Source organism: Peromyscus californicus, unplaced genomic scaffold, assembly GCF_007827085.1.
Source record: "Peromyscus californicus insignis strain IS unplaced genomic scaffold, ASM782708v3 Scaffold_7__1_contigs__length_154581171, whole genome shotgun sequence".
NCBI lineage: Eukaryota > Metazoa > Chordata > Mammalia > Rodentia > Cricetidae > Peromyscus > Peromyscus californicus.
Window position 1 is genome coordinate 125,455,122 of NW_026294595.1, and position 22,040 is coordinate 125,477,161.

At 51.9% G+C, this 22,040-nt stretch overlaps 1 protein-coding gene across 6 annotated transcripts in view; it reads right to left on the reverse strand.

Annotated features, from left to right (window-relative positions):
* Positions 1–22,040, reverse strand: part of Snph (syntaphilin) — a 44,214-nt gene that overhangs the window by 5,858 nt on the left and 16,316 nt on the right. For 2 of the 6 annotated variants that reach the window (XM_052723493.1, XM_052723494.1), the window contains 4 exons: positions 7,448–7,475; positions 6,007–6,673; positions 5,267–5,374; positions 2,175–2,324 (listed from right to left, as the gene is read on the reverse strand). In XM_052723493.1, coding sequence (XP_052579453.1) covers positions 2,175–2,324; positions 5,267–5,374; positions 6,007–6,188 — 440 coding nt within the window. In that variant the 5' untranslated portion in view covers positions 6,189–6,673; positions 7,448–7,475. Of the gene's footprint in view, positions 1–2,174; positions 2,325–5,266; positions 5,474–6,006; positions 6,674–7,447; positions 7,476–22,040 lie in introns of all 6 variants that reach the window. The other 4 variants (XM_052723497.1, XM_052723496.1, XM_052723495.1 and 1 more) reach the window with 4 other exon arrangements.

Consider the following 22,040-nt stretch of genomic DNA (forward strand, 5'->3'; position numbering starts at 1 on the left):
GGGATGAGAGGACATTCTGCCAAAAACAGGTAGATGCCTACATGACACTGCTGGCTGGTCCAGAGAAGAAGCTGGGAGGTGAGCTTCTGGCTCCTCATGGACATCAGTGTCAAAGGGCAATCAGACCCTGAGCATCACTGGAAAGAGGCAGGAACCCGAAAGGAAAACCTTAAATCAAGGATGGTGGAGCCCCCAGACCACCCCGACCTCTGAAACCACAACAGACCCAGTCTGGACTGGTACAGTCTGGTCATGCGTGCTGCACTATAACATGTCCCGAGATCGAGGAAGACAAGAAGACCGATGGGGCCAGGAGCTAGGTGATTGGAGAGGATGGGGAATGACTGCTAAGGGGAACAGGGTGGTAAAAGAAGGTATCAGAGCGCAGAAATTGTGGGAGTGACCAACCAATGACTGGCACAGCCTGAGACTCAGATCATGAGAGGGAGCTCACCCCTGAGGGCCAGGACCCAGACGGGGGATACCCGAAAGACCTAGGATAGAACCAAACATGACTGGCAGGAAAACAAAAAAACAAGTCAATGAAACGATTTCTAATGATATTCTGCTGCACTCATAGACTGATGCCCAGCCCAACTGCCCTCAGAGAGGCCACCCAGCCACTGATGGAAACAGATGCAGAGACCCACAGCCAAACATTAGGCCAAGCTCGGGGAATTCTGCAGAAGAAGCGGAGGAAAGACGGAAGGAGCCAGTGGGGTCAGGGGCACCACAAGAAAACCCACAGAACCTACTAACCTGGGCTCACAGGGGCTCACAGAGACCGAACTGACAACCAGGGAACCTGCATGGGACTGACCTTGGCCCTCCGCTTATGTTACAGCTGTGTGACTTGGTCTTCTTGTGGGACCTCTAACAGTGGGAGCAGGGGCTGTCTCTGACTCTGTGGCCTGCTTTGGGGACCCTTTCCTCCTACTGGATTGCCTCATCCAGCCTTAAGAGAGGAGATGGTGCCTTAGTCAAACTGCAACTTGACACACCATGACTGGCCAATAACCATGGGAGGGTCTGAAGAGAAACAGAGGAGGAGGAGGAGTGGGTGTGCTGAGGGAAGAGGGAGGTGGGGGGAGGGGCGTAAGGAGGGAGGGGAAACTTTGGTTGGGATGTAAAAACAAACCAACAAAAATAAACAACAACAACAAAGAGGTATCGGATTGTGGAAACTGAGAACTCTGTGAGGGCACTACACACCATCCAGTGGTTAGAAGGGCCAGTTCTGTGGCACTTAGAATAACTTCCGGTGGGTATAAAAGCTGCTGTAGAAGCAAAGAAAAGGCACCGTGGGGACGCCTGCCCTGAGCTCTAGTGACCCGCACAGCTTGGTCCAGTTCAGAACAGACATGGCTCAGAGGAGGCTGGCGAAGGTGATCAGAGGTGAGGATCCCACCCTAATACAGGGTTTTTGTTGTGTGTTGTGACAGGGCCTCACTATGCACTCCAAGCTGTCCTCAAACTTACTACAATCCTTCCTCAGCCTACTGGGTGCTGGGGTGACACCTATGTGCCATAAGCTCAACCTTTTGAAGTGTGGCTCTTAAAGATGAAACCACCAGGAGGGGCAGCACCAAGTGTCTACAAGGACCTGAGAATGAGCATAGCTGGACCTGAGCTCCTGGAAGACCCCCAGGCTGAGTCGGACCTCAGCCATAGCATCTCCTGATCTTACATCTTCTATAGGAAGGAAGCAGACATGGAGGAAGGCTTATAGGCCTGGTCTGATGGGTTGAGACCCCTCTGTCTCATTGTGTAGAGGCATGGGAGAGCTAAAGGTCTATTTCTCACCCGCCGCCCCCCAGGGATAAGGGAACCAGAGAGATGCTCCAGCTCCCTGAGAAGACAGGATCCAGGGGAGAAGCTGCCATCAAAAGGAGGTGCAGGGCTCTGGTCAGTAGAGGATCACAGAAGGAAAGTGACTGACAGTCCTTACAGGGACCCTTTCCCACTGGCCCCAAGCACCTGCTTAAAGTAGTCAAGGGGTGTCAGGGGCTGGAGCCTCTACAAATGGGCCCATGTGAGACTTTGCCGAGAGGAGAGTTCAGGTAGATGGCAGTGAGGCCCATCCCTCCTTCTTCCCAGGGGATGGCCCAGGACCCTGGCTCTGCCGAGACTGTAGCTAGTTGGTGTTCCCAGAGCTTTCCTTGGCTGCCACTCACCGGTCCTGGAGCCGGTCCTGTGTGTCCTTGAGCCGGGCCTTCAGATGCCGGATGCAGACTTCCTTCTGCTGCAGTGGAGTCAGGTACTGCTCTGGGGTGGGGGGCTTGATGCCGTGGTTGTCGCTGCATAGTGTATACTTCATGGAGCGCCTGCAACAGTGTGTCCATCAGAGGCGGGGGGGATGAGGAGGGCAGGCCGGATACAGAGCTGGGCCAGGGAGCAGCCTAACTATCTTCAGCTCAGCCTGTGCCACCAGCCCTCCTGGGCAGGCCTTGTGGGCATGGCACAAAGACAGCCAGCCTTCTGTGAGGTGAGGGGGCTCAAGACACCTCTGCTTGGGGAAGAGGGGGACCTCAGGAGGCTTGTGTGTGCTCAGTGCCTTATGACAGCGTGTGTGGACCCTCAATGCAGCAGGGGGTGCAGGGAAGCCTTTGTCCTGCGGACATACCCTCTCTTCAGAGAGGGTGGCTCAACCAGCATCCATGCAGTCTGTGCTTCCTGTACCCCGGCTGCCTGTCTTCACCAGAGGATATGAGAATGGGAAGCAAGGGCAGGTTCCAAGTGGGCCTGGAGGATAAGGACTCACCTGCAGAGGAGGTGACATCTTCCTGGGAGGGAGACACTCTCCTCCCTGCAGCTGAAAGCCTATCTAGCCTAGGGACAGGAATGGGGGGCACAGACACAGGTGTGAAGCCACGGCTGTCTCTGCAGATAGCATGATGCACTCTCCTCACCCACCTCGAGGAACATACAGGACAGGTCTACATTACATGTACACATTGGGAGGCCTGGCCACTCCTTCCTCTCAGGAAATTCATGGTGTCTCCAGCCATGTGCACCTGCACGTCCCCATGGGTGTACATACAGCATTTTCATGCTGCCTTCATAGGTAATTGCCTGGTCCAGGACACCTGCCATGTTTACGTACCCATGCTCTGGGACATGTGTGAGCACACAAATGGACACTTGCTAGGTGTGGACAGTTAGCAGCAGGGCCCTGAGTAGCAGCTGGCTGGACGCCTTCTGCAACCAATACAGTGTGTCATACCACACCGTTGTGGAGGAGCCTCCGCCCGGAGGGCCACTGGGTTCAGGGCGGAGGGCTGGCCAAGGCTTTCCTAGGAAGGAGAACTCCCTGATTCCACAACAGACTATGGTTCAGATGGTTCCACCCACAGCTTCCTGGCTGCAGGATCTGTTCTTAAGAACCTTGCTCGGATCTTGGTTTTAAACCCCGGGAGTGTTCCCACACAGTGGAGACTGGGGCCTGCCGTTGCATCACTCTGCTGCTCCAGGGGCTGGGGACACTTAGCCTCACATAGACGCTTCATAGGGCTGGGAGAGACAGGTCCTGTGGAGGCCCACTGTGGAAGTGGCCAGGTTCAAGGCAGATTTAAAGTTTCGTGGAAGCTGTGTCACGTTTACGGCAGACTGTGACGTGTTAGAGAGAAGGTGGCCGGGGGGTGGGGGAGGCAGATCACACAGCCTCTCTTCCACCTTGCAAGGGTCAAGGGGTGGCGTGGTGGTTGTCTGGGCTTTCACACCCTGCTCTAAGATCCCCCCCCCCCCAAAGGAGAAGCAGCCATACAGCCTCCTCCATTCGGACCTGTATCTGTCCTGCCCTGCAAGGGATTTGGCAGTGAGGAGTTCTCAGCCGGGCATGAGGCAAGAGGGAGAAAAGCCAATGCTGAGCTAGTGAGAACCAGGGCTAGAGTGAACGTTCTCATGTGCTTTCACGGGCGTTGTTTCCAAGATAACAGTTAACACATGTTTATAGTCACTAGTAGCCTCCTGCCCCACGTGTGTGATGTACTAAAAAACAGAAATGTGATCAGACACAGCTTAGCAGAGACAGAGGCTGCAGCGAGGCCCTTAGACGGTACTCTCCTGCCCCTCTCCAGGGGTAGCAGGCCTCCTGTTGGGCAGCAGGACTTCTCTACAGGTGCTCAACTTGCAGTTCGGGAGATGTATTACAAAACTGTTACTAATAGAAGGGTCTGGATGCTTCCCATCCCATGCTTTTCAAGATATAAATCGGTTAGAAAAGCTGGGCACAGGTCCTGCTTACGACTGTTACCCACCATCCACACCTTGTTGGAAAAAACTGAGATCCGTGGCTTTCACGGCTCTGGACATCACTGAACACAGACGACATCTCTGCTGAGAGGAGCAGGGCACGGCTCGCAGGGAGGAGCTTGACTGTGGGTCTGCAGTTAGGATTCACCCCATGTCCCTAACCCTCAAGCCTCACTAGGGCCCAGGACATACAGGCAGTGCACAGAGCAACTCGCTGGCATCTGTGTTTTTAGCTCCATTTTATAGACAGGAAGCCCGAAGCTCCCCACAACCCCCTAGTGCCCACATGTATTCCAGCACCCAGGAAGCAGGATGCCACACCAGCACCCTGACTCTCACACCCTGGATAGAATCAAGGACCCACAGCTCTTCTTTACCTGCCCGCCAGTGTGACCCTGCATTTCAGGTCTCTGCCTGCTGTACCTAGACCATAAGTTAGCACATGCCACACCTGCAGCACATCACCACCTCTGCGACTCGCAGTGTCTGAGACAAATGCCCCACATCCATCTGGCCCTTTCCTCTTTGTTGGGGGTGGCGCCATTGGGGGGAAAACACTAATCCTCCCTGGATTAACTGGATAGGTCGCTAGTAAGTCACGTGACCCGATTCTAACCAATGAAGTCTGGGCAAAATTTCACAGGGCAAGCGTCCCTTCTCAGAGCCACCAACTCAAGGGGGTATCTTCTTCCTTGCTGATGGGATGGCTGGTGGCCCAGGAGCCATCTTGGAATAATTAGGACAAAAGGTGTTCACATGGATGGTGACCAGGAACAGGTGGGATCTGTGATGTTTCAGGAGTTGCCCTGTCTCTGTCCCTGACATCTCATCGCAAGTGCTCATGTCCATCTTACAGAGAGGAGCCGAAGCTCAGAGGGGCGCCGTGTGACATGTTCTAGGCCACAGTCAGTAAGAAGGCTGGAGTTCGGACATCAGAACATGGCGCTGCTCCCCCCATCTCCTGGGCACCAGGTTCCCAGGCGGCCGGGCCTGGCTGGGAGGAGGAGCGGGTTACCTCGGTGTGGGGCTGCTGTCGCTGCCCTTGTAGGAGCCAGAGTTGCTGCTGCTGCTGAGGGAAGAGGTGCCGTAGGCGTCCCGCACACTCACAGGTGGAGAAGTACGCCTGGAGGCGGGGAGAAGAGGCAGCTGCTCATTCTGGCTGGCGGGCAGCTGTGGGCACTGGGCGAACACTGCCAGGCCACTACGGCCTAAAGTGCCCCCGCTTCGGGTTCATCGCAGGGAAGGAAGGCGGTGGGGAGGGGACACACACATACACAGACAAGGGTGACAGAACACAGTAGAAATCAAGATAGAAACCGGAAGGTGGTTGACCCTCCTAGCTCCCCAGGGCCAAGAACAGAGGCTAGACACGGCTGTGGACAAATGGCGGGCCCCGGGGTCTCTTAGCCCCGGGAAGGATATCCATGCATGAACGGAAACAGAGGGGATAGCGTGGGGCAGACAGGGGGTGACTGGAGGAGGGACCCACAGGGTGACAGTCAAAGGAGATCATCTACTGCAGGGACCGTAATGGCAGGGCTGGTGCTGATGGGAACCTTCAGATAACTGTTACATCCACCGTGTCATTTAGGTCCTTAAATAGTTCCTGGAGGTGGCATGGATCAACCAGCCTATTTTAAGGATGGGGAAACCGAGGGCGCAATTTGCTTAAAGGCACACTGCAAGTCTGCTGCCAATGAAGACAAAGCCGAGCCTCTGAAGCTCAGGCTCTAGACAAGGGAGAGATTCACTCACCTGCGAGATCCAGCAGAGGCCCGTCTACTTCCTGGCAGGGACATGGCCATGAGGCTGCGGGTCCTGGTTAGCGGTGGGATGGGCGGTGTTCCCGGGGCTGAGGAGAGAGGGCGGGTTGTGGGGGGCGTAGGGAGGGCAGGGCCGGGCCATGTCATCCTCTCACTGGGGCCACTGCCTGGCATGGCTTCTCCTCTTGCCCTTCGGCACGACACCCCAGAATCAAGCGAGGACCTGTGGGCTAGGCTGCGGGCGGCTGCCTCCGCCAATAAATTCAGTGGGGGGCTTGGCACGGACTGCTAAGCCCGGTTTAAAGTCTCAGTTAGTTTTCAGAGCCTCATGGGTGGCTAGAAGTCATCAGTCCAACCCCAGATCTTCCAGGTCAAGTGAAGGCACCCAGCGGGTGAAGAGCCCACCACGGTCACGGGGACAGCAGGACAAGGGTCTCCTGTCCACCAGTGCAGCAAGAGGGTCTTCTACTCTACCAGCAAAGCCTGCTTCTCCCCAGGTCCCTGCCCCTCAGAGCCCGCCTCCCACATCCAGGCCTCCCTCTGTGGCAGGGGCTGCAGGTCGGAGGACTCCTGGTGCAGGAGTAGGTGCCCCAGATTAGGCCGGGCTGGTCTCGTTGACCATCACCTTCCCAGTTGGCACGTGGTTCAGGGCTTCCTGGCTACAAAGGAGACAAGACAGACGGACATACCAGCACACGTGTAGAAAGATCAATGGATACAGACAAAATAGGTCATTCCAAGATGTGTCACACACAGGTCCATGTACATGCTCAAGCGCCTGCTCCCAAGGCAGGACAAAGCAGCCAGGCCCCCTGACTCTCATGCTGCATACATGCATGCAGGCTAGACTCTTGTCATATAAACGTGCACGTTTATTTTAGCACATCCCAGGAAAGTGAGCACAGGCTTGATGCACAGGAGGCCAGGGTCAAGAGAGCAGAAGCCCTCCCTAGTTGCTGAGTGTCCTGCCGTGGGTGGGTCTAGCAAGTGGCATTCACATGCCCAGGAGACTTGAGAAGGGGGCTGGGTGGACTCAGGCCCACTGACTCCTGCGCTGGGTCCTTAGGATGTTCTTCTGAGCAGGGACTTTAGTGTCAAGAACAGCTCTGCAGGATGTCCTCAGGGATGTGGGGGAGGGAGAGGCCCCATGCGGAGGGTGTAGCTGTCTGGGATCAGGGCTATACTAGACATCAGCCCAGAGCTCCCTTGGATCAATGGAGAGAAACCTGGGTTTTCTACAGCCAGTGGGTAGTTTTGAGCCAGCTCTAGAGGTCATAGCCCCTGACTCCACGTTCAGAGAAGGAACTGTGGACGATAAGCCTGGGAAAGCTTAGTTGAGAATGCCATGCCCTGGACTTCTGCTCATGCTGGGGGAGAAGCAGCCGCCAAGCTAAGCCCCACTGCACACCGGCCCGTGCTACACGGTTACGTACATTACGCCATTGACTTCTCCCAACAACCCTATGAGGAAGGGCTGAGATTAGTCCCCCCTTATAAATAAGGAATTAGGGCCACCATGAGCAAAAGGACTTGCCCAAGTCACACCCCAGTTGTGTGGCAGGACCAGCATTTGAACCAGACCAGCATCGGACACTGAGATCTCAAACCCCAGAGTTCCTGACCCAGGGACTACCTCCTTCCCACGCAGGGTCCCCAGGAGCTTGCTCCTGGACAGTAGTGGGGCCACCTCCTGAGTGGACAAAGGCACTACTCAGATGGTCAGTTTCCTGGCTGCGACACAGAACACAGCCCGTCCCCCTAGAGGGCCTGGACACAGGCCGCATTGTCTGCCCAGAGGTGTCAGGTACTGGGCTGTAAGAGCCGCTGACACTATGCCCGTCACCTGAGCTGCCCAACCAGCTTGGCACCACTTCTCCTCCACCAGTCTCAGTCACCCAAGAAAAGCCTCTGGAAACAACACAGGGCCAGACCCACAGTGGAGGCTGTGGGCAAGTACAGGGTGGGCATCCGTGGACTGCATACCTGTCCAGAGAGGTACACAGGGTTCCTGCCCCATGGGAGGCACAGGAGGGTCTTGTGGGAGCAGCTGGAGTGGTGTAGGGAGGGGGCAGTGGCCTTTGCTCATGTGTGGACAAATCTTGGAGGACAACCTGCCACACAGCGAATTCCTCTGAGGTCAGGTGGCCTGCTAGCAGCTTTCTTTCATTCGGGCCCTTGCTAGTCCATGTCACCCTGGCTTCACTGGCCACGCTCCCATCACTGCTTGCCTCTTGGCTTTAGGCTGGTTCTAGCACCTTCAGTAGGCCTCACCTCCCAGATAGCTTCTCTACCACAACCAGCTTGGGTGAGTATGGCTGAAGAGCTGGCGGAGGCTAGGTCTTGGGAGGCAGGTGAGAAAGGCTAGATGGGAACCCCATGTGGCCCCGGTACAATGCGAGCTTTGTCCCTGCTGTCCCTGCTACTACCTTGCTTGGCAGCCCCCTTCACCCCCCTCTTGCGTTCTCTGTTCCTTCCTCCCTGGCTGTGGGTGGGAATGGGGTGGTATTTGTACCCGGACACAGCTGACAGTCTCCTGGGAGACCAGAACCAGCCATTAATTCAGGCCAGAAGTGGAAGTACCATTTCCCCTGCTGGGATGGGACCTCACAGGCAGGGGCCCTCTTGGGAAGGCAGAAGCCACCCAGGCCCACAGGGCACCTCCTCTTCAGGATCCTGCTCAGAGGCCCCAGTGTGTGTCCTGTGCCCTCTTGGCTCCGCCCTCTCATCCTAGCCCTAGAGAGGAGGCATGTTGCCATGGCATTTATCCTCATGCCGCCTGTTCAGCCTGGAGTCCCACAGGCCTGTCCCCAGGCAGCCACTTGGAAAAGACGCTGAAAGGAAATCCTAAGCCACGGGAGCAGGGCCAACAATCTCTCATCCCTTCAACCCCAAGGAAACCTGTCCCTCTCACACCAGTTCCCTCTGTTTCCCCATTGTGCACACTCCATAGTAACCACACAAACATCTGCCTCTTGGATTGGTCGTTCCCATGCTCAGTGCTGCCTGAGGGCCTGAAATGGGGAAGGAGAGCTGAAAGGATGCAGAAATGGGGTCCAACAGACCTGGGATTAAATTCTGGTTCTTGTACTCTTTGACTGCATGCCTCAGCAAGTCTGGCTACTGCTGAACTGCAGCCTTTCCTCTGCCATGGGCTGCACCTCCCCTCTGGGTGCTGTGAGAGTAACATGCAGCAGAGCATGGGCATGGCATGGATGGGTGCTCTGTCACACAAGAGACGCTAAACAAACAGGAACAGACAGTGTTCTGGAAGTAAACAAGTGAAGTGTGAGATGACCTTCAAGAAGGAAACACAAGACATTTTGGTGGCCTCAGGAAGGCCAAGAAAAGCCTTTTCCAACCAGAACCTTGTGTTGGGTCTGGAAGGATGAGTAGGAGACCGCCAGTGGGAAGGCAGGGGCAGCATGGCCAGAGGCTGTAAATAACTCATAAATAACTCAACAGTGGCTTGGACGCTTGGTGCCTGGTGAGGAACAGTGGGAGTGAGGCTGAAAGTGGAATTGGGGCCAGGCCACATACAACCTGATAAGCCAGGGTCTTGTCCAGTGGGCCACAGGGAGCCACAGAACTGTTCCAAAAGGAGAGTAAGCACATGTGAGAAAGCCCTGGGTGGGAAGCCCTCTAGAGTGTGTTGGGAAAGGACAGGACCAGAGGGAAGGAGACCAAGTTGGGTCTTCCAGGAGGGAATTTAGGAGGGCATGGGTCTCGGCAGCACCAGGAATAACAGAGAAAGGACCTGGACCCTGTTTGGAATCTATCAGAAGCTCATGGTTATGAGAGAATAAAGGGAAAACACTTAATCTGGTCCAAGTCCTTGCCACTTACAACAGTCTCCTCCTCCTCCTCCTCTTTTTCTTCTCCCTCCCCCTCTGCACATGCTCGCTTGCACACATATGTTTGTGTGTGTATGCACGTGTGTGTATATGTGCATGTATGCAATGAGAGCTCTGCTTGAAAAAGCACCACCGTCTCTCTGCTTGAGCTATCTGCCAGCCTACAGCATCCCCAGGACTGTGTGTGTTGGGGTGTGCTCTGCAGCCTTCCTTCAGGGACCAGCCCCCATCCCTTCTTGTCTTAACCCCTTAGCTGAAGCTTCCTGGTGTATTCCATAGGAACAAACACAATTAACGCATAATGGTTCATAATACAATGGCTTAAAAACCTGTGCTAGATCACGGAGCTAGACTAGATGGTCTCTGAGGAACTTTGGGTCCCACATTCTGATTCTAGGGCTGTTTATGAAACAAGGGACTTGCAAATGATGCTTTCTTCTTCAATGACTAGGCTCCTGGGTAGCAGTTTCCCCAGCTATAAGATTAGGAAGCTGCATATCTCTGGGGAGATCCTGGCATCTTACTCAACAGGGGAGCAGCCAGGTGGTCAGGTCAACCCAGTATTCTAAGGGAAAGTCCCAGAATATACCTTTGAAGGTCTTTTTCAAAGCATTAGCTATCAACAAAAGAAAAAAGCAGCCCTGAAATCCCAGAGAACAGAACAGGCTGAGCTGATGACTCAGCCCCCAACAGCTGTGCAAAGCAGAGCATGGCAACCAGAGTTTGGGAGGGATCGTGTCTCTGCCAAGACAGCAGCAGAACCTGGAACATTCTTCCTAGGCAAACACAGCAACTTGTGCTCCTTGAATGCTAATGCAGAGATGGGAATGGAAAGGGGCCAGGACATTTGCCAGCAGTCACCCTCCAACCTTAGACCACTAGGGCAACTCCACTGAGGCGACGGGAAAACTCTGCAGCCTTCAGGTCGGCCTCATCTTCCCCCACCAGCACACTCAAGCCCAGCCTTCCTGTACTTGGGGTGGGGGCACTTCTCCAGCTCACTTCCTGTCTCTGGCACAAGCCACTCCCTGGACTGAAACCACTCAACGGAGCCATTGAATTCTATGTTCTCACTGTGGCAACCCCAGTACAGTGGCAGGGCTGTTCCATAACTTGGCCAAATGCTCAAGGAGTTCCCAAGGCAACCAGGAAAGGCTGGAGGGCTGAGGCAGCTCCACAGGAAGCCTTCAGTGACAAGTCTCAGATGTCTCAGCACTGGTCTCAAGCCCTGGTCTACACATCACCTAAGGGAACTTAGCTCTGGACTGCTGAGCTGGGTGTGCTCAGGCTTCCTTCTGCATTTCAGCCAATGGGATGCTCATATCTGTTCTACTTGTGTGCTGATTAATCTTGACTGTCAGCACGGAGGATGAGGAAAGCACCCCCATCCCAGAGGCGGGGCCCCAGGCCAGAACAAAGGGAACAGAATCCGTATGGATGGGTATTCTCTTGTTCTTCCCCTCTCTGGCTGCATGAGGTGAACAGTGGTGGCTTCATGCCCTCCCTTGCCCGATAGGCTAACACTGCTTAAGCTGGGCACAAAATGAATCCCATCCCCACCTCTCATTTTGCTGAGATGTTTAGCCACAGGGACAAAAAACTGACCATCAGAAAGTTTGAAGACTTTTTCCCCCTGTGTGTGTGTGTGTGTGTGTGTGTGTGTGTGTGTGTCTTCTTCAATGACTCCACCTTATTTTTTGAGACAGGGTTTCTCACCAAATTTGAAGCCTCCAGTTTATCCAGACTGGCTGGCCAGCAAACCCCCAAAATCCTTCCATTTCAGCCTCCCAGGGGCTGAGATTACAGTGTACACCATGCCCAGCTGGGAGTCCAAACTCAGGTTCCCAGGCTTACATGGCAAGGGCTTTACTGACTGGGCCATTTCCCCAGGGCAGAAAGACCATTTTTTGTTGTTGTTGTTTTCGAATTCTTTACTTTTTTTTAATTGAAAGAAATTTATTTTTATTATGTGTATGAGTTTTTACATATATATATATGTGCATCATATGTGTGCCTGGTGCCCAGAAGAGGGCATTAGATCCCCTAGAATGTAGTTACAAATGGTTTTGAACCACATGTGCGTGCTGGGAACCAAACCCAGAGTAAGACCATATTTTAAAGAAGGATTTGGGGGCTGAGGATGTAACTTAACAGCAGAGGGCTTTCAGAGTATGTGGGAGGCCCTGGGTTAAACCCCAAGCACTGCCTACCCCCCAAACAAGAGGGGTGACTACAGGTTAAAAATTTGAGAGACAACTTCATATCCATTAGGATGGCTATCAGAAGACAGGGGACAAATGTGGAGAAACTCTCCCGCACAGCTGGTGGGGACGCACAATGGTGATACTGCCACGGAAAACAGCCTGGGAGTCCCCCACAACGCTAAACAGGATGGCCTTGGAGCCTGCAACTCCACTCCTAGACAGATTTCCCGAGGAGTGAAATGGGCATTGACACACTGCACAGGGTTGATCCGAACCCTATTCCCAACAGCCGAGGGTGGGGAGCACCCAGTGGTCGTCAGTAGGTGGGGATGAGCGCTACACAGGACACCCGTGTACCAGGATTTCAGCCACAGAAGAAATGAGGTAGTGACATGTGCCACAACATGGGTGAGCCTGGAAGACACTGACTTAAGGGAAAGAAGTCAGATGCAAACACCAAGTGCTGAATGACTCGGTTTACACAAAATACCACCACGGGCAAATCCATAGAGACAGGAGCCACTTGGTGGTTGTCAAGATGGAGGGAAGAAGAAACGGAAGCAGCTGCCGACAGGATGGGGATTCTTAAGGGGGATGACGCAGATGCTTGGGGATTAGATAATGGGGTTAGCTGCACAATTTTGTGCATGTACTACAAATCTGGGGGGTGGTATATTTTCAGAGGTTGAATTTTATGGTCTGTGAACTGCATCTCAATTTTTAAAAACCCAGTCAAAACAAATCCACATAATCTCTATTTTTAATGAATAGTCGCTAAAGGATTGGCATGGTCCATAAGGGAGGGAATGGTCCAGAACGCTCAGCAGTGGCAGCAGGACAAGATGGAAAGCCAGCTGTCTGCCCTCCCCTGAGACCAGAAGCAAGGGCAGCATCTAGGCTGCTCCCAAGGAATTCTTCCTACGCCTTCTCTCTAGCCTGAGTAGGACTGCTCCTGTTCTTGTAGACAAAGCAAAGTCTATCCAGAGACTTCGGCTCTTGCGTCTCCCAACTGTCTCTCCTTTCTACAGCCTAGGCACCGGGCAAGCAGTGCCCTGAACCCTTGGCAGCTCAGAGTCACATCACATGATCACTGGAGGAGATCTGGGGCCTCTCTTCTCTCAAGTACAGCGACTTCAAGCCCTTGTGGTAACCTCTTGCTGTGACCCAACCATGATAATAAAGGGAGAGATAGGCAATTCTTGGAAAATCAGGATGCTTCATCATATCCATCGTTGCCCCTTAAAGGGATCTGCTCTTCTTTATGGTATATACCTGTATATATACCTGTATGCCTCTCAGAGTCTGAGAAGGCACGAGCTGATGCTGAAGTTACAGGTACCCTCTTCCAGGCTGGCTGCCCAAGGACATCTACCAGGGGCAGGGAGCAGTAGGGGAACCCTGGGTCTATTCCTTCCAATGCCAGTTGTTCCAGGATAGACTCTCTGCAGACACCAGGGAGAGGTGAGGGAACAGGGAGGCCATGGTGCCAACTTCAGCTTGGTAGCCAACTTGGCACATGACTCCTGGCAGATGGAGGCCCCCAGCAGCCCTGGCCACAGCATATGTTTCCCTGGGCCTCCTCACTGATAGAGCCGTCAATCTCTGCAGCCCCTCCCCTGCCCCTCCTCCTCTCAAGCACCACAGGAAGAGGATGATGGTGGACCTCCATCTCTATGGCTTCTCTCTGCTCTTTGGGCCTTGGCTCTTGGGAGCCTGGGTTCTCACTGCTCCTTATGCCAACACCCATCCCAAGTACTGGCAGGAGCTAATGCGGTCTCAGAAGCCTAGGATGGAAGACACCTCAGGGAGAATTTGTCACCATTTTATCCACAGAGAAATTAAAATCCAGCAAGGGCAGGTAATTTGTTTGTGGTTGACCAGCAAATGGGAGACAGAGTCTGGGCTGATAGCTGGATTCCAGGGAAAGGCCTTCTGCCCATCCCCCACCCATCCCCATTTAAAAGCAAGCCTGAGTTCAATTAGAACAAAGGAGAGATTTGCCAAAGGAAGAAAAAGCTGAGGCATAAAACAAGTGCTCTACCAACTTTAAGGCAGGTCACACATCAATAGAAGGTGAGACTGAGGCCCAAGGAAGAAGGGACCACCACACAGGACCATGAGTACAAATGGAGTGGTTTAATCCCAAGCATCCTGCCCACTGATTTAAACAGGGAACTTAGGATCAGTCTTCTTATGGTCAATGAGGGGCAGGTTCATGCTTTGGGAAAAATAAAGACATCCCTTAAGTGAATTAAACATTCAGGAAGAATTTCTGCATAGGATTTGCTGCAGGAGAAGAAACCTACTCCTTGGGGGGTCTGCAGGGAGGAACCTGAGAGAAAGCAGAGGCGGGTACCCCCAGAACTCACCCAAGCCAACCTTCAAATGCTGTTTTGATCATGGGGCCTGTGTATCAGGGACCAAAGGGATGCAGAGATGTCAACAGATCTGCCTGGGACCACAGGCCCTTTCCATGGGGACAGCCCTCCACCAATCAGTGATTAGAGAGCCTCTGCCACCTGGGGAAGCCAAATCAGGACCAATATACTCCAACAACCGATCTCCCTGATCCCACCAGCTCCTCATGACACTCTAGTCCAGTGGTTCTCAACCTTCCTAACGCTGTGACCCTTTAATACAGTTCCTCATGCTGTGGTGACCCCCATCATAAAATTATTTTCATTGCTACTTCATAATTGGATTTTGCCACTGTTATGAATCATAATGCAAATATCTGATATGCAGGATATCTGGTAATGCAACATCTGTAAAAGGTTTGTTTAACTCCCACAGGTTGAGAACTACTGCTCTAGTTCAATGGTCACTTTTTCTTAGCAGAAAACCAGAGACTTGTGACGCCCACAGCATGAGCAACAGTATCAGAAGGCATGACCCAGCTCATCCTGGTCCCACGAGCACTCACTCATGCCCTGCTGCTTCTGCTTGGAGCCAGGTCATATCTGTGTCCCTGAGGCCTGAGGGCTGAGCACAGAGATGCAGCACGGCTCACCCAAGCGTGCCCTGCGTTGCCCACAAGCCATGCCTCTCACTGCAGCATCCTCCACCCTCTGCTCCTCTTGCTCATCTGCAGCTGCCAGCTGCCCAGCCTGCTCTGCAGCTGGTCCCTGTCCAGCTAAGCTGATTGCTGGTGGCATTTCCCACATCATGTGGAAACCTTTCACCTTCAGGAAGATCCCCGGCTTTCAGCAAGGCCCAGAATTGCTCACGCTTGCTGGATAAGGGCCAGGGATTAACAAACCCCCCTCCACAGAAGCTGTTCTGCCTCTTGATTTGGTCAAAACAAGCATTTAAACATGCTTTAAGAGGGGGAGTCTGCAAACGCTCCACTCAAAAGTCTTTTGTCTCAGGAAGTTTTTATTCATGGAGAAACCAACTAACTTAACAGAACAGCATGGTGCTGGGATCAGATGCACCTGGGTTCGGGCTCCTAATGCCACTGTGGATGTCTAAGTCTCAGGTGCCTTTTCTGTAAATGGGGCTGATTACAGTTGTACATGGAACAGCCCTGAAGAACATCAGCAATAATGCCCGCTCCATGCTGGCAGAGCTCCTCCGACACAGAGGACTCTCTCTAGAGACAGTAGGGACCACTCCACTCGTTTACCCGAGTCTATTCTCTTTATAATTATTTCCAGCTTATTATTATGATCGGTATGTGTGGGGGTGCACGCACTCACACATGGAAGAAAACTTCCGGCAGCAGGGTCTCTCTCTCTACCATGGGATCCATGGACAGAACTCAGGTTTTCAGGCTTTACAAAACCAATGTTTGTACTTGTTGAGCCGTTTCACTGGCACTATTTGACTCTGTGTGTGTGTGTGTGTGTGTGTGTGTGTGTGTGTGTGTGTGTGTACCGGTATGTGTGTACTTGTGTGTACACAGAGGCTGGAGGTTGATATCACGTGTCTCTATCACTCTCCACCGTACTTTTTGAGACAGGCTCTCTCACTAAAATCTGGAGCTCACCAATTCTTTGGCCTGCCTGGCCACCCAGCTTTGGTGATCCCCCTAGCCTGTCCCCCAGTGCTGGGGTTACAAAAGTGTAACCCCACGTCATCACCACGGCTGGATTTGGTCCTAGGGATCTGAACTCGGGCCCTCGTGCTTACCCGGAAAACACTTTACTGACTGCTATCTCCCCAGCCACTTTCTCTCTCTCTCTTTCTCTCTCTTTTTTTTTTTTTTGGTTTTTCGAGACAGGGTTTCTCTGCGTAGCTTTGCGCCTCTCTTGGAACTCACTCTGTAGCCCAGGCTGGCCTCGAACTCACAGAGATCTGCCTGGTTCGGCCTCCCGAGTGCTGGGATTAAAGGCGTGCGCCACCACCGCCCGGCAAGCCATTCTCTTCTTAAAAACATCTTTCTTGTTTTAAAAGTGTGGGTGGACACGGCTGTGTACCACCTGCGTGCAGTGTCCATGGATTCCAGAAGAGGGCACTGGGTCCCCTAGGACTGGAGTTACAGATAACTGTGAGCTGCCGTGTGGGTCCTGGGAACCAAACCCGGGTCCTCTGGAAGAGCAGCCAGTCCTCTTAACTGCTGAGCCATCTCTCCAGCCCCACTTTAATGTAACTCATATATTTTTATCTTTATTCCAATCCTAATTCTTTCTGTGTGTACATATGTGTATGCATGATGGGCATATAAGTCATGTGGGTTTGTGCATGTTTGTACATGTATATGTGTGGAGACAAAGTTTCTTCCTCAACCATCCTCTACCTTATTTTTTGAGACAGGCTCTCTCACTGATCTTAGATCACACCAATTAGGCGATGGTGGCTGGCCAATGAGCTCCAGGGATGCTCCTGACTCTGTCTTCCCAGTGCTGGGATTGCAGACACACGCCACTGCATTCGGTTTTTCCATTGGTGCTGGGGGCCACATGCTCAGCTTGCATAACATTTATTTTACTGACTGAGCCATTTCCCCAGCCCTCTCAATTCAAAAATCTTAATGTGCAATGTTAGAACAATTTGTACTTCAGAGGTTCCTGAAGCATTTTGTGTGTGTGTGTGTGTGTGTGTGTGTGTGTGTGTGTGTGTGTGTGTGTGCTGATGTGCACATATGTGTGCACGGGACAGCTAGAGGTCAACCTTGGGTGTCATTCCTCAGGAGCCATCTATCCTGTTTTTTGAGACAGGGTCTCTCTCACTGGGACTCGGAGCTCACAGGTTAGGCTAGGCCAGCCAATGACGTCTGTTTCCAACTCTCCAGAACTGGGATTATAAATGTGTGTCACCATGCTCAGGTTTTGACACAGGGTCAAACTCATGCTTGCAAGCAAGTCCTTTAATGACTGAGCTATCTCCTGGTCCAGCTCCCTCCAAACATTTCTTTCACCTTGGGGTTCTAGTTGGGGTGGGGCAAAAGAAAAAGAGAAGCCAATAACTGTCGAGCAAACAATGGCACTCCAGGACACTGCCACGTGGGTGTAGGATGGCACACCAAGATTAACGTTCCTGAAAGCACAACTCTCTAGTCTTTCCTCAGGAATCTGTTTTTCTGAGGCTTTCCTTCTATTATTATTCATAGCAACCCCATTGCTCCAGCCTCATCATGTGATTCTCTGACACGCTTCAGAAGAGCTGTGCCAGCCTCCCTTTCCTGCTCAGCATATCCAGAACCCGACACATGTCAGAACTGCCAGTGCCCATCCACACACTCAGCCACCACAGTCTGAACACAGCGATCCTCTTAGCCCCTACAATCTTGTAGTGAGAGGGGTCTCTTCAGAGCAGGGATTGGATTGTGGCACCCCTCCAGTCAATGTCTCCCATCTCGGGACAGAAGCCAAGGCCTTACTTTGGCTGGTCTAAAGTCTTTTACAGTCTTTCCTTCCTTCATCGACTGTCTTTGACCTCTGTTACTGCTCCCCTCATCCACTATACCTTCTCACACATCCCCACCTCAGGGCCTTTGCACGTGCCAATTCACCTGCCTGGAATGCTCCTCTCCCACACCTCTGTTCAGCATTTCCTCTTTCACTCAGGTCTCTGTTCCAAGGGCATCTTTTCAGTGCACCTCATTGAATATGATACAAGCTCCCATCCCCCAACATTCCTCTCTCTCCTCTCACTTCACTGTTCTCTATCATCCTTAGCAACTACTAACCTATTTATGCACTTATTTGTCTATTATCTTTATAAGTACCAGGAAAGTTAAAGACATAGGCCTACTTTGTTCTTGACTGTGTTCCCAATCCTTAGATTAGGACCTGCAATCTGCCCAGTGTCCGATGCAGACTTGCTGAATGATGGGGGAGTCTGCACTTGCTTGGGGTAATGCAAGCTTCTTAGCAATGGAGACAGCTGGGAATGCTTCGCTCACAGTCCCTTCTGTGCACAGTGCACTGTGTGGTGGGTCATCTTTCCTTCCAGGCTGGTTCTACTCCCTGGCAGAGACCTGAGCACAAAACTCATAACTGGATCTTGAGGATAAGAATAAAAACAACATTTTTTTAAGGCTGCTGTTTGCTCATGAGGAGTGGGTGCTCCACAAGCATTCTATTCATTCACGCCTCATCTTCGGCAGTATAGGGACTCTCCAGAGCTCAGAATTCATTCCAGCTGCATGCCACCACCACCCCCCATCCCCCCACCCCCGCCAAATTACTTCTCTGCTCTTGTAAAATCTAATTAGGTATATTAGCAATCTCAAAGCCTGACAGCAGCTCTCAGAGAAAGATCAACACCTAACGATTATGCTTGCTCTTCATTATCCATGGATTTTATATTTGTAAAGTCACCACTTGCTGATATTTATAGTCTCAACTCTTCCCTGGTCATTCACAGATGGCATGGGTGACAGAAAGTTTGAGCTACTAGATGCCTATGTTCTCAGTGGACCACACGCATCTTCTTAATGTTGTGTAAAAAAGATTTATTTTATGTGAGTGTTGTACCTGCGTGTATGTTTGTCTGCTTAACATGCACATGGAGGCCAGAAGAGGGCATTGCATCCCCTGGAACTGGAATTACAGAAGGTGGTGAGCTACCATGTGGGTGCTGGGAATTGAATCCAGTGGTCTGGAAGAGCAGCCAGTGCTCTTAACTACTGAGCCATCTCCAGACCAACAAGGTAGCTTCTTAGCTGACCCCTTCTATTATAAGCACAGGATCTAGTCGAGGTCTACCACAGCCAGATTTTCAACATTTTTGCTCGTGATTTCATGGTTGAAATGACTGCTCCAAACCTCATGTTAAAAAACCATCTGGTGTTTCTCTGCACAGGAAGGCTCTCTCACTGAGAAATACACTGGTCAGAAACACTTCATTGAAGCATAAGCCATAATGCTGTTGGTTGTATGCCCATGAATCAACATGTATTAAATAACATGAATCAACATGTATTAAAGGAGATATAAACAGAAACTCACATGAGGTAAGGTTATACGTGGATGAAAATGTGGCCAAGGCCTGCAGAAACCTACCCATGATTCCTTTAACCACAGTGGCTCAGTACTAGATAGTTTAGAGTTTGTTGCAACTTTGTAAAATATAATACCACAAGTCTGACGGTTTTTTAAACATAGTTTTTTTTTTTTTTTTTCATAGATGTGCACAAGATCGGTCTAGTTGAAGTTCATATGTTCCAGGCTTGGTACAAAACAATGCCATTAGCCCCAGCACCAGAGGGCCCCTTGTAGTGCAAGAGCTCAGATGGTAAGTCAGGGTAGCTGTGGGCCCTCAGGCCAGTCCCGCTCAGGGTCACCTTCCTTAAGTGTACCTGAGGTGAACCACTGTCATGAAGGGCAGTGCCCACCACAGAAGCTCTTAGCACATGAGGCATGTCACAGCTGGGGCAGGACTTCCAGCAGGTGACAAGACAGCCTTTGAAGACAGTATCTGGCTTGAGTGAGCACGGAGGACGAACAGAATCAAACCTTCCATCCCTCCTCCTCGGCTCTGCCATGCCCTGGCTCCAGCAGTGACTGTCCATCAGGACTCTATGGCCTGAGGGCCAGAGTCAGGTGTTCAGATGCTGACACCCACAGGGGACCCAAGCCTACACCAAGCAGTGTCACGCTCCAGGCCACTTCCCTTTGCCTTGTGTCTGTACACAGTGAACATTGATAAACTAAGAGATTTCCTATTTCTTTGAAATCCATTATGTCTGGCTTATTTTGAACAAATCAAAGACCCGACAGCTCTGTGTGCATATTCCAGAACAGCAATGGAGGCTGAGGCTGGGAAGTGGCTCCTCCCAGGACTCTGACAGGAGATCCCCTCATGGTCTGGTTGCTTTGGTAGCTTCCTGATAGGCTAAGAATTTCTGCTCTCTCTCTCTTAGAGATATCATATAGGCAAAGGATCTGAGTGTGGGATGCAGGATGGCACTTGTCCAAAGCCCCAAGGCCATCAGTGGTAGAGCTAGGATTTGGAGCGTATGCTTGTGGTTTAAAACCAGGGTGCCGTGATGCACAGTGGGCTAGGCCAGCCCTGCATGCTCTTTTGGCTATTGCCAGAAGTTGGTGAAAATGCTGGACCGGGTTGAAAGGGCAAGGCCACTAGGGCTGCTGGGGGAAAAAGTTCTCTTCCTCCTGGCAGCTGGCACACATGATCCCCACTCCGGAAAACAACTCGCCCTTTCTGGTTCTTTTGACACCGGGCTCTAGCACATCCCTTTCCTAAGAGTACAGAGGAGTCTTATCACAGGGACTCCGGAATGGTAGGAAGAGAAAGTGAGCTGTCCTAGGACAGGACTGAGCCAGGAACCTAACTCCCAGCAGAGGACTGGATAGGAACCTCAGCTCTCCCTCCCTGCCAAGTGAGGGTCAGCTGCAAAGACCCATTTAGTGATGCCCAAAAGGAGCCTCAACACTCCTTGGAGGCCGGATTACAGGCCTTCCAACGCTGCAGGAGCCTTCCTTCATTTGGACCAGGTCAACTTTTGTCTTTTTGAGGTCAGGTGTTGTATAACCCAGACCAGCCTCAAACTCAATTAAAACTGAGGCAAGCCTTGGACTCTCGATCCTCCTGCCTCCACCTCCCAGGTGCTGGGGCCATAGGGTGAGCCACCATGACTGGACCACTTTTAAGCTAAATATAGTAGTATACATCTTTAACCCCCCCTCCATACACACACACACACACACACACACACACACACACACACACACACACACACACACAAAGCACAGAGTATTTTTTTTTCTTTTTCTTTTTGAGACAGGGTTTCTCTGTGTAATCCTGGTTGTCCTAGGACTCACTATGTAGACCAGGCTGGCCTCGAACTCAGAGATCCTTCTGCCTCTGCCTCCTGAGCACTGGGATTGAAGGCATGCGCCACCACCACCCAGCTAGCACAGAGTATTTTTGTGAGAAGGATGTTGTTATTGTTTCTGCATGGTTCTAACCATAGTATATATACAACTTTGCATCTTTAAAAAATTTAACATGGTTTAAGAATTGTCCATACGGTGCAGTCTTTATAAAGTGTGTTTTGTGGGGGCTGGGGAAATGACTCAGCGGGTATCTTTGTGCAAGTGTGAAGAGCTGCTGGAATCTCCAGAACCCACGTGAATGCGTATCTGCAATCTGAGCGCTCTTAGTGAGAAGGGAGTGGAGACAGGAGAATCTCTAGAAGCTTGAAGGCCAAGCCACCAGGCAAAGGCAGCGAGGGTGAGGACCGACACCCAAGGCTGTCCTCTGCCCTCCACACCAGTGCTGGGGCACAGCTGTTCCTATACTCACACACGTGAACAGGGGCCACCTACCCACACCCACATTAACAAAGACACGTGCACATAAGCATGCACACACGCACAGAGTTTTATGGCCTGCATAATCTTCCATCACTGGTCTGCGATGGTTAACTTTCCCCTTCTGCTGAACACTAGTACTTTCTCATTATCAAAGCCAGCGCAATAATTGCCATCCTTATCCATATTGTTCTACATTTAGTGTTATTTCCTCAGGGTGGATCCCTGGGTGGATTCCAGGGTCAACAAGTC